General features: G+C 35.2%; 1 protein-coding gene and 1 long non-coding RNA gene across 2 annotated transcripts; both read right to left on the bottom strand.

The window, feature by feature from the left end:
• Window positions 1–2,678: 2,678 nt before the first annotated feature.
• LOC128518278 (uncharacterized) lies at window positions 2,679–7,736 on the bottom strand. The gene is made up of 5 exons (XM_053491313.1): window positions 7,579–7,736; window positions 7,090–7,440; window positions 6,504–6,632; window positions 5,510–5,604; window positions 2,679–3,261 (listed from the first exon to the last, which is right to left on the bottom strand). The coding sequence occupies exons 1-5, from the start codon at window positions 7,601–7,603 to the stop codon at window positions 3,163–3,165; spliced, it is 699 nt and encodes a 232-aa protein (XP_053347288.1). The 5' UTR covers window positions 7,604–7,736; the 3' UTR covers window positions 2,679–3,162.
• Window positions 7,737–14,161: 6,425 nt separating this feature from the next.
• LOC128518281 (uncharacterized) lies at window positions 14,162–15,920 on the bottom strand. Its single transcript, XR_008357708.1, has 3 exons — window positions 15,714–15,920; window positions 14,834–14,913; window positions 14,162–14,659 (listed from the first exon to the last, which is right to left on the bottom strand). It is a non-coding gene; the product is annotated as an uncharacterized LOC128518281 (long non-coding RNA).
• Window positions 15,921–16,484: the final 564 nt, after the last annotated feature.

Raw genomic sequence — 16,484 nt, 5'->3', positions numbered from 1 at the left:
AGGACCTGTAATGGTCCTGTCACATCAGCTCCTCAATGAAGAAGGCCTGGTTTGGAACAGCGCCATGCAGGCTGTCGGCATCATCCACACTGAGCTCCCTGACCTGCATTTGGTGCTGGACCAAGGCTAATAAAATAGTAAAAGTCCACAGTCATAATGCAGAAGATATAAACGCTGTTAAGATTTTTTGGCTTGAAGCAGCACAACACCAACACAAGTTGACTAGTAAATGTGTTTATTGAGGCTTCTCAACCAGTGGCATTATGTGTTTATCTTGTGAAGTGGTGAATAACGACTAGGGTGTTTAAAGTTTATTACATCAAGGCGCACCACTATGGGGATTTTTGTAACCATTCCGTTTTTTTTTTTAAATGTTTTTGTTTTAGTGGTTTTGACATAATTGGGATGCATAAAACATCTATACATTCTTTTGTCACTTTTAGAATAAACATTGTGGCACAATGACAAACTGACTCGGATCGTTCATGTGTCCTGCCAAGTGTATCGCACTTTCCTGTTATATCTTTAGAAGTAGTAGCTGGTTCGTGGATATTTTGCCAAGTGGAGTTTTGAAAATGTTCTACATGCATATAGAGCTGAGCTGGTGAAAGTCAAGAAGCACAAACACACCAAAGTTCCCCCGCAAATAGGAAGTGGCTAGTTACAGGAGCTGCGAATAGGAAGGTATGGTCAGAGCATGCTCAACCACAGAGAGAGTTCACATCACGCACAAAACAAGCGCACTTACATTTCTCATTGTTTCATCTTCTATAAACATTAAAATGTAAAACCCACACCAAAGCTGACCTAAATGAGGGTTATAATAAGACATGCCTAAAGACGCTTGCATGTGCTTGTTACAACTGTCATTCACTGAGACTACAGAGATGCACATTATTCAATGTGTGGTGCGTGAATTAGCACATGAATTTTACTATGAAAAATGCATGTCCTACCTTTTGCCTGAATGTGAGTCACAGAAATGTTCAGTACAGTATTTGTACAAGTCAGATGTAAAGATGTAACTTAGTGCCATAATCTCTGCTCAGTTTTTAGACCTGTTTAAAATTTATGAGGTTAATTTCTCAAGAGGTTTATAATGACACTAAGCTTTACCAAACCTTTTGATTGACTTGTTTGTCTCCTGAGTAACCCGAGAAGCCCTTGACAACATGGGCTACAAGTACAACTTTGTATACCCGGTAGTGTTCAACATCATGGTGTGGCTCAAGGTCATGTTGGTGTCTGTCATCATTTTCACCTTCTAAAACCTTCCGAGCATTCCAGTCTGCCGGATGAGCAATCAGAAGATCTGCATGGAATAACTAACTGTGCATTCTGTCATGTTCCTGATTGTTCAAGCTTGACAATCTCAAGTCTGACATGTCATGGTGATCTCATGGTTTGTACTCTTTTAAGAAGTAGATATTTTATGAAAATGTTTAGTGATTTAATGTGACATTCTCAAATGGTTAACTGCATCTTTCTATCCCCTGGTACAGTCTTTTCCTGTATCCATCATATGTTTTCCTGAGAAATGTGAAAGTAGAGCCTTAAATCTGAGCAAATGTCACTTATTACTAAATAAAGTCTCCTGTCACTGTCACATGTGGTGTTTATTGTAAAAAAGGAAGTTGGGTGTGTGATGCCAACATGACCGTAGCATTAAACCTATGTTCCAGTTTTACGCTGATCTTGATGAAATTATGAACTTTCCAGCAAGTCATCACTTCTAATTTTGTCCATTAGCAAAAAGTAAGAAACTGCTATTAGTTTCATTTAATGACTCCAGAGCAGTGTGTTCATACTGACTGTAAGCTGGACCAAACCAGTTTCAGAGCTGAGATACACACCCACAAACAACACACACACCGTGTACATGCTGAGGTTAATGCACATGACCGTGATGTTTTTCATGAGTATCAGGAAGCTGTGGGTCAAATGTCTGCTGTCGGAGTGAGAAACCTTTTAACAATGAATCTGATAATAAACCTTTTTTCTTTTTTTACTTAAATAATATGCAGTGAACAGTAATGATAATAAACTAGATGATACAGGAAACTATGTAGATTATTATGAAAAAAAAAGACAAATCACACTTTTTTTTTCCCATAGACGTCTTTAAAGACTTCTTCCTCTCAGGCCAGTTTGCCTTGTTATCATAATCTAAGCCAGTGCTAAATGTGCAAAACCGCAGACAAGAGGAAAAGAGAAACCATCTGAAGAAGTTGAGCATGCTGCACACTATGGATGTCTAAACAGATTTTCTCAGAGTGTCAGTACCTGTCTCTTAGACTTGAGAGGAAATTAATTGTTTGCCCTTTATAAAAGTTATAGAATGTGGTGCATATGTATACTTTGTGTCAATAATTTTTTGGCATAAGCTTTGATACAAGCCTGTTAAAAAATAAAAAATAAAAAAATAAATAATTAATCAACTGCCATCATGGTTTTACACCTAAGCTATGTGGCTAAATGTATCTAACAAGCTACAGTATACTGATGTCCTATTGTGTCATGAAACCACTGAGTATTGGTATGTAGCTACATTTCACCCCCTAGCTCATTTTCTTATTTTTGACATACAGATATTTAATCATCATGTGGCTTGTGATAGATGAAAAGTGAGAACTTAAACAACTAATCAGTTTAACAACGTGAACATTCAGGCGGGATATAATTTAAACAGATTATATTAAACTTTATTGTATTGCACAGTAACTTTAATACAAGATGTGTAAACTAACCGTACCTTAGTATTTGGACTGAAACATCATGGGAACTGCTCAGCCAGCAAGACGATGGACAACGATAAAAAGTCTTGATAGAAGAAACAGTAGTGGAAATCATAGTCACTGACCAGATATTTTGAAACACTTCAGTCTAATAACTTAATTTGCTTTAAGGGTTCAAATCATTTAACTTCAGCAGTTTGTGTTTAAGTCCGCAACTCTAACAGCATCTAGAAAAACCCTTTAGCTGATAAAAATTGTTAAAACAATGTTTATGCCTGTGTATCGATTCATCTCATTTTACAAATGAATCTTTTGTGAATCGCCCATCAGAGATCGGCACTTGAAGAAATGAAGCCCCTTCATGGATATGATGAAACATTATATTAAGTCCACGTGATGACGTCTGAGGTCACTCTCCTGCAGAGGGTCACTCTGAGCATGGGTTCGGGTGCTGCAGAAGAACATATGTGCTATTGACGTCAGTCACCACGACGTCGTTTGTAGCGCTGTTCTGCACCTGCGCATACTAAAAAGAATGACTAGATTAATGATCACAACATAACAAATGCAGTAAATTCATATGTACTGTAAAAGTATTCAAATGGTAAACACACCTACGTATGTACATTCATAAATCAAACTACACTTTGAAATCACTGGAATGACAAGTGACAAGATAAATGTGGGATTCGGAATTTCTGATTTTTTAATATTAACTTGTGGATTTAACAAATTACAAAATAGCATTTTGTTTTGGAAACCAGTCCATTTTTAAAGTGATCAAAAATATTAGAACATGTATTGGCTTCTATATTAATTACAGTGACATTAGTTAATCGTAGGCATCTATGATCCCACACAATCAGAAGAAGGTGGAAAAACACTTTACTGCTGCCAGATTGGAATTCACAAAGAAATAGAGATGAGCCTTGAAAGCTCTGGATCCAAAATAAAACTCAACCAAAGTGATATAAGGGCCTGCTTATAATTCAGAACCTATGGGCTGACGGTGAAGCATGGTGGAGGTAGTGTCAGAGCTTGGGCTTGCATTGTCTGCTTCTGGAACATTCTCACTAATCTTTATTGATAATGGAACTCATGATGGAACAGCTGAATGAATTCAGAAATCGACAGAAACATTCTGTCTGACAATTAGCAGTGAAATGATTCTGGTCTAATTGGAAGGAACTTTGTCATGCAGCTAGAAAACTACCCAAAACACAGTACAACACAAAACACTCCTAAACAACACAACACTTCATTATGGGTAAAAAAAGAAAAATGGAACGGTTTTGACGGGATAAGCCATCAGCAGACCTCAACCCAGATAAACAGCATTTCACTTCATGAAGTGGAGAAACTAAAAAAAAAAAACCAACTGAAAGAAGCTGCGGTACATGCCAGAAAATTCCATTCAATGGTTTGGTGACATGCGTGGGTTGCTGGCTAGATGTAGCTGTGGCAAGCAACAAGTTTGCAACCAAGTATAATCAAAGTATATAACCGAAGTGTTAAGCACATTAACGGTCTTTAAAACTCTAATTTCTGATATTTTTACTTGCCTACACACTGGGTGGTCTGCTATCAAAGGTTCCATGATTTAAATTGAGTTTAATCTCATAGTGAGCCTTTGATCTTCAACCCAGCTGTCTTTAGTGTACTGTATATGAGAAACAAATGAACTGGCACTTTTGTTTTAATACTTTTGGAGGGAACTGTGTTTGGTACCTATACCACAGTGCTGTATTTACATTGCTGTGCTGTAAAGACACCACACCAAAGAAATAAAAAATTTTCTATTTTTTACCACTTAAACATAAAATAATTTTTTTTTATCCTTGATAAGATCACAGTAATTTTGTTATATTTTTATTATGCCCTTATTTGTACAGTTTGTTTATTTTACTAGTTACATTTATTTTCTTTTGTATTTCATTTCTTTTTATTAATATTTATTCCTTATATATAGTTTTTCTTTTCTTTTTAAGGTCACCGGCGGTCGTACAAGCATTTTACTGCATATTGTACTGTGTATGACTGTGTACTGTATGTCACAAATAAAATTTGAATTCAAATTTAAATTTGTATATACAATTGTTTTTTTTTTTTTGTTGTTTTTTATATATAAATTTCTTTATAACATTAAGTTTCATTCTTTAACAGAGCAGCATGTGTAGGGTGCCCTGCGTAGGACATACACTTCTTTGAGTAGTGTATACTGAGCGTAGAGTATACAGAGTATAGTCTACACAGCATATGTTATCAACTGTATACTGTATAACTCATTTATTACAATAAATGACACTCATAAAGGGAGTCCAAGGGAGACTTTAACACATTCTGTGATTTTTTTTTTTAAACACGTGAAATTTAATTTTTGATTATTTTTTTCTATTATTTTTTTAATGACCAGGGCTGAATGTCCCTCACTCACTCATTCACTGATCATCTATACCGCTTTATACTGTATTCAGGGTTGCGGGGGGCCTGGAGCCTAGCCCAGGAAGCATAGGGCACAAGGCTGGGTACACCCTAGACAGGGTGCCTATTCATCACAGGGCACAAATACAATTACTTACACACTCACACCCATAGTATGGCCAATTTGGGAACACCAATTAGCCTAATCTGCAGGTCTTTTGACTGTGGGAGGAAACCGGAGTACATGGAGGAAACCCACCAAGCACGGGGAGGACATGCACACAGAGACCATGCACGCAGAGATGGGAATCGACATAAGTACTCTTTTCAAAAACAAAGAGAAGTTGACCTACCAGAGGACTGATATCGTGCTGTTGCGGCTGTAGACCAGGATCTGGAGGGTGTGCTTGAGTTTTCTGAGATTTTTTACAGTGATGAACTATAAGAACTAACACATAAAAAAATTATCAGGACTTTATAAGGACCTTGTTCTTATTCTACACATTAATAAAGCATGTGTGTCAATAACTATTAATAATATGGGGGACATTTGTCAAGTCAAACTGAGATTTTACTGTAATTGGGAAGAATAATAAAAAAAAACTCCCTTTATTTCCTTACAGTATATAATCCCAGTGTTTCACTTGAGGGTATCTAAGCACTTATCCCAGTGTTTCACTAGTGCTTAGATACCCACAAGGTAGAAAGTTTTCTTAGTAGTCAGGAGGAGCCATGATCGGGCCTCCTGCTTCATGTCTGAAACCCTGGCCTCCTAGGAACTCCTTTAATGACCCAAACATGTGGAAATGGCTTGGAGTGAGGCCAGGACTCTACTGGGGATGTGGCAATAACTCACAGCTGAGTTCCTGTAAGGCGCAAGTGCTTTTGGTAAATAACTGTGTGTACAGTTCACACAGACAAATGTGTCTCTTCCACAAGTCCAACATGTTATCTATCGATTTTTTAAGGATCAGGTGTTCCACTTGCTGAATGTTCAAGAAAGTCCACGCCAATCTAAACCACTGTTCAAATGTTTTATCACAGCTATGACCTCACCATAAATTACATCCTATCTCAGTTTGACTTTAACTTTCAAATGTAATTATATTTTATCAAACATGCTGTTATTGTGTACACAAGGTTTATTCTGCACAATAAGTAAGCCATAACCAAACTAACACATGACTAAGATGAATGTAAAAAGATTACATTGACAGTAAAATACCTTTATGTATGTAAACTTTTTAACACTATCACAGACAATGCTTAAGTCTATTCGAGCACTCAGAGTAAAAGATTTGTGTTTTTGTACAGGAGCCTTCAGAATACACGGTAAATAAAACCTACCTGCAACTGTAAAAGCCAGAGTGCAGTTCAGTATTACTGAGATGAAGAGAGGACGTGACCACGTACTGATCGCTTCATGTTTACAGTCTGTGTGATTCTGAACTTGCTGATTGTCTTCTGTCAGATTTACTGAACACACACAGAACACACATCATTAAACAATATAGTCAGTTTATCTACACCATATTTGGTCCAGAATGTATTATATCAGAGGTGATCTGATACAGTATAAAAAATTAAATTCCACAGACGCTCTGTTGAAGTATGATGAAGTATAAGGATCCTAAGATTCTATTTTGTCAATTTTATTCATATTTGGGTACCAGCAAAAGAAAACACATTTGATTTAATGTAACATTGTTGATTTTGCAATGTTTTTTAAAAGATTATAGCTGTTCAAACAACCTAATAGCTGAATGTCAATTATAATAAATTTGATAATGTTATGATTTCCATCTATTTAACCAAATGAAAAAAATATATCAGGCTCCACTTTGAAAACCACTGATTACACGAATACATTAGAAAAAAATCACTAACATTTAATGATACTACAGTACAATAATACCATTGGCTTTAAACTTACCAGCGGTGTTATTCTGGATGTAAAGTCTGATTCCTCTGCTGATGACAGGAGGTGAACCAGTTTGAGACTGATTACAATAATACACTCCTAATTCATTAGTACTGATATTGTGTATAAATAAACTGCTGTTGTATTGCACTGAGAATCTCTTGCTGAAGGCCGGGTCGCTGTATTGTGGGTCTAAAGTTTTACTTGAGAAAGAGCGTAATATAAACACTGGAGGTTCTGACGGCTTCATCAGGAACCAGAGCACATTTCTTACAGACACCTCACACTTTAGAGTCACATTTTGTCCCAAATCTACCGACTTCTCTGTGAAACTCTCTGCAGCTCCACAGCACACAAGGAGATCTAACAAATAAATAAAAAAATCCTAGTACTCTGCTGGTTTAGAAACCATTTGTTGTTCAAATTAAGCAAGCATCTTTGAAAAAAGTTTTAAAGTATAGAAACTATGTGGTAAACTGATAATATGTTAATATTGCTTACAGAAGTGAAGTTGGATGATCCTCATGCTGCACCTGGAACGCTCTTCTCAATCTCGTAACACTCAGAAGTCGCTCTGCTGCAGTCAAGAAACAGTTCTCGCTGAGCGTTAAACAAAGCAGAAGTGCTCTGACCACAACTTTTTTTTTCTAAAATCCCCTTCACACGGCGAGGAGAAGTCGTCTGGTGTACAATAAAGAAAATACACTCAGTACACAACATTAAAAATGATCAAGATTATTTAAGGAGACATTTAGTTATTTTTGTAAAAAGCTGCACTTTTACATATACCATACTTGTACTGTATGAGACATCTATAGTTTTATACTGGAAACTTTATGGAAATTTTTATTATTGCATAAAGTTTTGTCAGATTGACAAGATAACTATTGAATTACACTGTTTCACAAAACACAGGCTTTAAACGCCGTCCTGAAAATCCTGGTCAGCGTCATGGTGGATCCGAAGTCTATCCTTCACTGGAAACACTGGGAATCCCAGAGTGAAGTGGGAATACAGCCTTAAATACACCCACATTTATCCCTTACATCAATCAATCAATTGCCTGCCATGTGAAAGGCCTGGGTTCAATTCATACCCAATATGAAAACCCTGGATGAAGTTAAAGTGCTGTTTCAGGGAGGAAATCCCTGTGCTAAGTTGGATTGTGGATCAGATGGTGATACTGTGGTGACCCCTCAATGGGAGCAGCTGAAAGACTAACAACAATACCTTATATAAATATATATTTTTTTCTGTAAAGCTGCATTGTGACAATTATCCATTAATAGAAAAAATTAAAGAATTAAATTGAATTGAATAGCTATGGAGGTCTGTTTCAAACATGATTAGTTGTCCATTTTAACGATGGGAATTGATTCAGATTTGGAGTCAGCCTCTAGTGGACATTTGAGAAAATGTACTTTTTGGCACTTCTGCATTGGGCTCATCTTTATAAATGCTGTAAAACCTCGGATTGCGAGTAACAACGTTTGTTAGTGTGAGTAAGACAAGCAAACTTTTTTAAATAAATTCTGACTTGAAAAATGAACAAGATTTTGTTTACGAGTACCGAGTATCATGTAGCATGCAGCGCTTCTTGTTTTGCCTCACAAATTCAATCAAAATGTCGAGTAGAAGTAAAGTTATGAGCAGTTGAGTGCCAGATTATGTCGCAGCATCTAGCACTCCCTTTTAAGATGATTGGACAAATCAAAGTATATTTATTCTTCCTGCAGAAAGTTTTAAAGCTGTCAATCTCATTTGTTCTGAGACTGTGCCAAAAAAAGCACTAATGTGAAGCACCTCTATGACATAAAACACAGGTCGTTGGAGTAAAAACTTCAACAGCAGCCCGAGGTGAGGGCGTGAAAAATACCTGAACTGAAAGCCTAGTGTTATGCGCTATAATGTCACCATCAAAGATTGCATAGTCTTTATAAAAAAAATTCACGGCAACACAATTTTATCACGCAAAACTCATTTTCCAAATAAATTTGAAGGAAGGTTCTTGTATTTAAAATAACATTCTACACCTGCTTGAAACTGAGTTAAAAGTAGAAAAGGTAACTGGAAATAGGTTTATCACTGAATTGTCACTGGTTGCACACTTGAGTTTATTAACACTCTCAGCAATATTTTCCTGTACAAACATCTTACACACACTGAATATTAAATCACTAAGATCCTCTAGTGGTCACCAAGTGTTATGACATTCGATTCGGAATTTAAGTTGCAGTTATTTACATTTACATTTAGGCATTTGGCAGACGCTCTTATCCAGAGCGACTTACTTTTTTTTTTTTATCTCATTACACATCTGAGCAGTTGAGGGTTAAGGGCCGCGCTCAAGGGCCCAACAGTGGCAACTTAGTGGTTGTGGGGTTTGAACCTGGGATCTTCCGAAACGTAGTCCAATGCCTTAACCACTGAGCTACACCTGGTTATACATGTTAGTGTTTGAATTGTAGGCACTAAAGGGAGAATGATAATGAGAAACACTTGAAGATGGTGTACATGTTTAATCATCATCTTTACGTGTTAGACATGATGTTTTTTGTAAGACACCTTTAATTTACAACATTATGTTATGACCTGGTTACAAAAAAACAGCACAAAGAGAACTGCAAGAAAAGTTAAAAAAAAACAACATAAAGTGTTTTGGAGAGGCGGTTGTTAGGCTTCGGGGGGGAGCTGAGTAAACTCGACCACGGTGAAGGTGTCGTGCTTCACGGCTTGTGGAAAGAAAATCTGCAGAAAAACAGAAAAGTCATGAGGATGTGATGATTTGGATAGTAAACGATCCAGAGTGTATTTATTACATTATCATATTCATAATCACAACACACTCATGTGCACACACTACAGGGAGACTTTTAAAGAAAAAGAACAGATTATTATCTACTAAATTACTGACAGAGGAATAAATGTACCCGAGATCCACTGAGCTGCTGTTTATTACAGTTTGAAGTTTGCAGGGAATTCGATCCTGCACAGCAGCTCACCGTCAACACTGAAACATCAGTAACGGAATTGGAATCAGTCCAGATTGATGTGGTAACATCTTTTAATTAATCTATAAACCTATTAAACCACATCACACAACAATATAGTAATATTGTTACATGAATCACTTAAATAAAAAAAGTTAAACAAAAAAAGTGTCATATATCATGTTTTAAAATAAACAAACAAACAAAAACAAACAAAAGAAAATTGAAAACAAATTTTCTTTTGTTTGTAATGATCTTAAACGTTTATTAAAACACATTTTTAGCTAAAATTAACGCTGTATAGACATTTTAAAAGGATTAAATCAACAACATATTTTTAATTAAATTAAATAACCATTAACCTCCTATGACGAGAGGTGTTCAAGTCAAACCAGGACTTGTGATGAAATGTCTGGTAAACGAAGGTGTAAAAGCCGTAAAGATTTTCAGAAGGCTTAAGCACAGTGCGGTGATAAGATACTTAGCTTTAGTAAAACATCTGAAAGGTGCAAATGTTTTAAAGAAGACTTCACATTAACATACTGTGAATAAAGTCTTCTGTAAAGGTCAATCGCTTTTATACTTTCATTCACCACAAATTTCATCACAAGCCCCAGTTTGACTTTAACTTTCAACTTCCAAATGTAATTAAATGCTATCAAGCGTGCCGTTATTGTGTACACAAGGTTTATTCTGCACAATAAGTAAGCCGTAACCAAATTAGCACATGACTAAGTTGAATGTAAAAAGATTACATTGACAGTAAAATACTTTTATGTATGTAAACTTTTCAGACTAAGTCTATTCGAGGTAAAAGATTTGTGTTTTTAGTTGTATAGGAACCTTCGGAATACACTGTAAATAAAACCTACCTGCAACTGTAAAAGCCAGAGCGCAGATCAGTATTACTGAGATGAAGAGAGGACGTGACCACGTACTGATCGCTTCACGCTCATAGTCTGTCTGATTCTGAAACTGCTGATTGTCTTCTGTCAGATTTACTGAACACATAAAGAACACACATTATTAAACAAAATACTCAGTTTATCTACACCATATTTGGTCTAGGATGTATTACAAAGTATTAGGATCCTACAATTCTGTTTTGTCAATTTTATTCATGTTTGGGTTTTTTTATTAATTAAATTACCAGCAAAAGAAAACACATTTAATTTAATGTGACATTTCAAAATTTATAATCTGAATTTTCAGTTTTTCAAACGATTTTGGCTCTTCAAACAAGCTAATAGCTGAATGTTAATTATAAGAAATTTGATACGTTTATGTTTCCCATAATGATTTTAAACAAATGAAAAAAAAATATATCATTAGAAAAAATCACTAACATTTAATGATACTACAGTACAATAGTGCAATTGTATTTAAACTCACCAGCGGTGTTATTCTGAATGTAAAGTCTGATTCCTCTGCTGATGACAGGAGGTGAACCAGTTTGAGACTGATTACAATAATACACTCCTAATTCATTCGTACCGATATTGTGTATAAATAAACTGCTGTTGTATTGCACTGAGAATCTCTTGCTGAAGCCCGGGTCGCTGTATTGTGCGTCTAAAGTTTTACTTGCGAAAGAGCGTAATATAAACACTGGAGGTTCTGACGGCTTCATCAGGAACCAGAGCACATTTCTTACAGACACCTCACACTTTAGAGTCACATTCTGTCCCAAATCTACCGACTTCTCTGTGAAACTCTCTGCAGCTCCACAGCACACAAGCAGATCTAACAAATAAAAAAATAAAAAAACACATAAATCTTAGTACTCTTCTAGTTTAGAAAATATTTTTTGTTCAAAGCAAGCATCTTTGAAAGAAGTTTTAAAGTATATAAAGACAGACAGAAGTCGCTCTGCTGCAGTTAAGAAACAGTTCTCGCTGAGCGTTAAACAAAGCGGAACTGCTCTGACCACAACTTTTTATTTTTCTAAAATCCTCTCACCACAACGAGGAGAAGGCGTCTGGTATACAATAAATAAAACACACTCAGACTGGCACACAACATTAAAAATGATCAAGATTATTTAAGGAGACATTTAGCTATTTTGGTAGAAAGCTGCATTTGTACAGAAACCATACCTTACAGTTTTATTTAAATTGGATGTGCTGAATGAGACATAATTTTATACTGAAAACTTTCATGGAAACTTTTATTATTGTATAAAATCACACATTGACAAAATATCTATTGTATCAAACTGTTTCACAAAACACAGGCTTTAAATACTGTCCCGGAAAACCTCTTCCACTTCAGAGTGAAGAGGGAATACAGCCTAAAACATGGCCATGCATCTATCTTAAGACTTTATGTACACATATATCCATCTACTCATTCACTCCTAAGGGTTACTTACCTCATGTACGTCACTATAACTACTGGTATGTTGTGAGAGGTGGGAGGAAACTATCGTCTGTTTAAAAAAGAACTGAATAAATCCACTATGATGTCACCCAAAGGGTTCCTGAAGAGCAGTTTTGAAGCTCAATTGTAGGCTCTGGTCGTTGTCTTGGCAGAATCTGTCTCCAATTAATCCATAAATTTGCATATGGGTGTAAATTACCACAAGCTATCTAGTTTACCTTTAGTGTATCTAAAATGTTAAGGTGGCTTACATTAATTAAATTTTTAATGTTACTTTGCATTGATCGAACTCCGTCATCGATATCCTCCACGTCATTCCATGTCAACTACTACATTTTTGTTGTAAGTTAACTTTCAATGATTCCAGTTGTTCCAATGGTTCCATAGCAAACAGCTAATCGTTTGAGGGCTCCAATGGTGCTGTCACTCAGGTTGGTCATGCCATTTATTATGAATAGTTTGTGTTAGTACACGTCATTGGCGGTTAAAGAGTTTGTAGAATTAAAAGTTTCCAGCTAAAAATAATCTGATGCTATAATGTAATCAATGATATTATTATTATTTTAGGTTGAAGCCCACATACATGTCTGTCTGTCTTTTTGTACGGTAGAACTCTCCGTCTAACAAAGAAATCACATTCTGTAGTGTTGAGTATCTTACGCCTTTTGTAATTCTTTGGTGGTCAGACAAATACACTCCCTGTTCGGTAATCGGAGAGTGAATCACAGATGAGAAATGGAAAAAGGAGATAAAAGGATAAAGATGAAGTTTTGTCTTAAAACCACTCCAGCGTGTTAAAATTCACTTATACCACTTCAGCGCTGTTATTTCAGCCAAAGTGAAAATATGAACTTTATCTTTTCTAATTAATATCTATTGGTGCAGGTGTTTGTTTACATTCAGCAAAACAACCGTAGCTTGTTTTAAAATAGATTATTAAATGCATAACTGTTCATACCATCGCTTTTACTCAACATTTTGATTTCACTTATAGTGCAGGTTAAACTTCAGGCAGAGATCTAAGGACTGCAGGAGATTCAGTAAATTCTGTTCAGTCAGTTTTGTGTGATTCTAATACAAAATCTGGTTGGACAGACAGACAGGCTGGTTTCTTGTCCTCCAATGTATGAAACATAAAGATATCACGGAAAGAGTGAGTTCTGACCAATATAAAGACAGAACCTTTATTTAATTTATATAGATATATTTTTATAGCTAAATATAATTGTAACTGATGAATTACATTAAAAAAATTTATACTGTAAAGCTGCATTGCAACAGTAATAAATTGTTAGAAACACTATGCAAATAAAATTTTATTAAATTGCTATGGAGATCTACTGCAAGCATGATTATTTCTTCGTAAAGTTGGCCATTTTAACACAGGGGTCTTTCAGGATTGACTCATTTTTGGAGCCGTCCTCAGTGGACATTTGAGGAACTGCACGTCTGTGTTGGACACAATATCCAAATAAATTTAAAGTAAGGTTCTTGTATTTGAAATAACATTCTCCACCTGTAATTAAAATATTTATAAAAAAATATTAGAAGAAAATTATAAGAAAAAAGGTAACTAAAAACTGACTTGTAATTGATAACAAAATGAAGTGTTTTAACACTCTTAGCCACATTTTCTTGTACAAACATCTCACACACACCAAATATTAAATTACTAGGCTCTTCTATTGTGTCAAGTGTTATGACATTCAATTAAGAATTTAAGTTGCAGTTATGTATGTTAGTGTTTGAATTGTAGGCACTAAAGAGTGAATGATAATGAGAAACACTTGAAGATGGTCTGCATGTTTAATCATCATCTTTAGGTGTTAGACATGATGTTTTTTGTAAGACACATTTAATTTACAACATTATTTTATGACCCGGTTACAAAAAAAGCACAAAGAGACCTGCAATAAAGCCATCACACATATCAATTTATTGCAAGTTAAAGGTGTTTATTCTGACCAGATATTCTGTTTGAGTTTAGCTTAAAAAATTTGATGAAATTAAAGGGGCACGAGAAAGCAGTATGTGTCTGTATTGTAGTTTGCATGAGCTGCTGTTGATGTGCAGACGTCACCACAGTCCTGTAGAAGGGTAAGAAAAAACCACCATAAAGTGTTTTGGAGAGGCGGTTGTTAGGCTTTGGGGGAGAGCTGAGTAAACACAACCACGGTGAAGGTGTCGTGCTTCACGGCTTGTGGAAAGAAAATCTGCAGAAAAGTCATAAGGATGTAATGATTCAGATAGTAAAAGATCCAGAGTGTATTTATTACATTATCATATTCATAATCACAACACACTCATGTGCACACACTACAGGGAGACTTTTAAAGAAAAAGAACAGATTATTATCTACTAAATTACTGACAGTGGAATAAATGTACCTGAGATCCACTGAGCTGCTGTTTATTACAGTTTGAAGTTTGCAGGGAATTCGATCCTGCACAGCAGCTCACCGTCAACACTGAAACATCAGTAACGGAATTGGAATCAGTCCAGATTGAAGTGTGAACATCTTTTAATTAGTCTATAAAGCTATTAAACCACATCACACAACAATATAGTAATATTGTTACATAAATCATTTAAATAAAAAAAGTTAAACAAAAAAAGTGTCATATATCATGTTTTAAAACAAAGAAACAAACAAACAAAAGATTTAAACTGAGTACAAAATGAACTTAAACGTGTTTTTAAAACACATTTTTAGCTAAATTAACGCTGTATAGACGTTTTAAAAGTATAAGATCAACAACATATTTTTAATAAAATAAAATAACCAATGACCTCCTGAGAGGTGTTCAAGTCAAACCAGGACTTGTGATGAAATGTCTCGTACATGAAGACGTAAAAGACATTAAGATTTTCAGCTAAAGTAAAACATCTGACAGGTGCAAACGTTTTAAAGACTTTGCATTACCATACAGTGAATAAAGTCTTCTTTAAATGTCAATCGCTTTTACACTTTCATTTATCATAAATTTCATCACAAGCCCCAGTTTGACTTATTTATTAATTTTATAAAACGTGCCGTTATTGTGTACACAAGGTTTATTCTGCACAATAAGTAAGCCGTAACCAAATTAGCACATAACAAGGATAAATAAAAAAAAAAGATTACATTGACAGTTAAATACTTTTTATGTATGTCAAAATTTTAACACTATCACAGACAATGCTTAAGTCTATTCGAGCACTCAGAGTAAAAGGTTTGTATTTTTAGTTGTATAGGAGCCTTCGGAATACACGGTAAATAAAACCTACCTGCAACTGTAAAAGCCAGAGCGCAGTTCAGTATTACTGAGATGAAGAGAGGACGTGACCACGTACTGATCGCTTCATGTTTATAGTCTGTCTGATTTTGACCTTGTTGATTGTCTTCTGTCAGATTTACTGAACACACACAGAACACACATCATTAAACAAAATATTCAGTTTATCTACACCATATTTGGTCCAGGATGTATTACATCAGAGGTGATCGGATATAAAAAAAATTATATTTCATGAACGCTCTCAGTATGAACTATGACGAAGTATTAGGATCCTAGAATTCTATTTTGTCAATTTTATTCATATTTGGGTTTTTTATTAATTAAATTACCAGCAAAAGAAAACACATTTGATTTAATGTGACATTGCTGAATTTTCAGTTTTTTAAACGATTTTAGCTGTTCAAACAAGCTAATAGCTGAATGTTAATTATAATAAATTTGATCATTTTATGTTTTTCATCATGATTTTAAACAAATAAAAAAATATATATTAGGCTCCACTTTGAGAACCACTGATTACACAAATACATTAGACAAAAATCACTAACATTTAATGATACAACAGTACAATAGTACAATTATATTTAAACTCACCAGTTGTGTGATTCTGGATGTAAAGTCTGATTCCTCTGCTGATGTCGGGAGGTTCAAGTTCAAGTTCAAGTTCAAGTGGGCTTTATTGTCATTACAACCATATACAGTTAGTACACAGTGAAACGAAACAACGTTCCTCCAGGACCAAGGTGCTACATGCAACATA

Source organism: Clarias gariepinus, chromosome 3 (genome assembly GCF_024256425.1).
Source record: "Clarias gariepinus isolate MV-2021 ecotype Netherlands chromosome 3, CGAR_prim_01v2, whole genome shotgun sequence".
In the NCBI taxonomy this organism is placed as follows: Eukaryota; Metazoa; Chordata; class Actinopteri; order Siluriformes; family Clariidae; genus Clarias; species Clarias gariepinus.
This window is presented reverse-complemented; position numbering and strand designations above follow the sequence as displayed.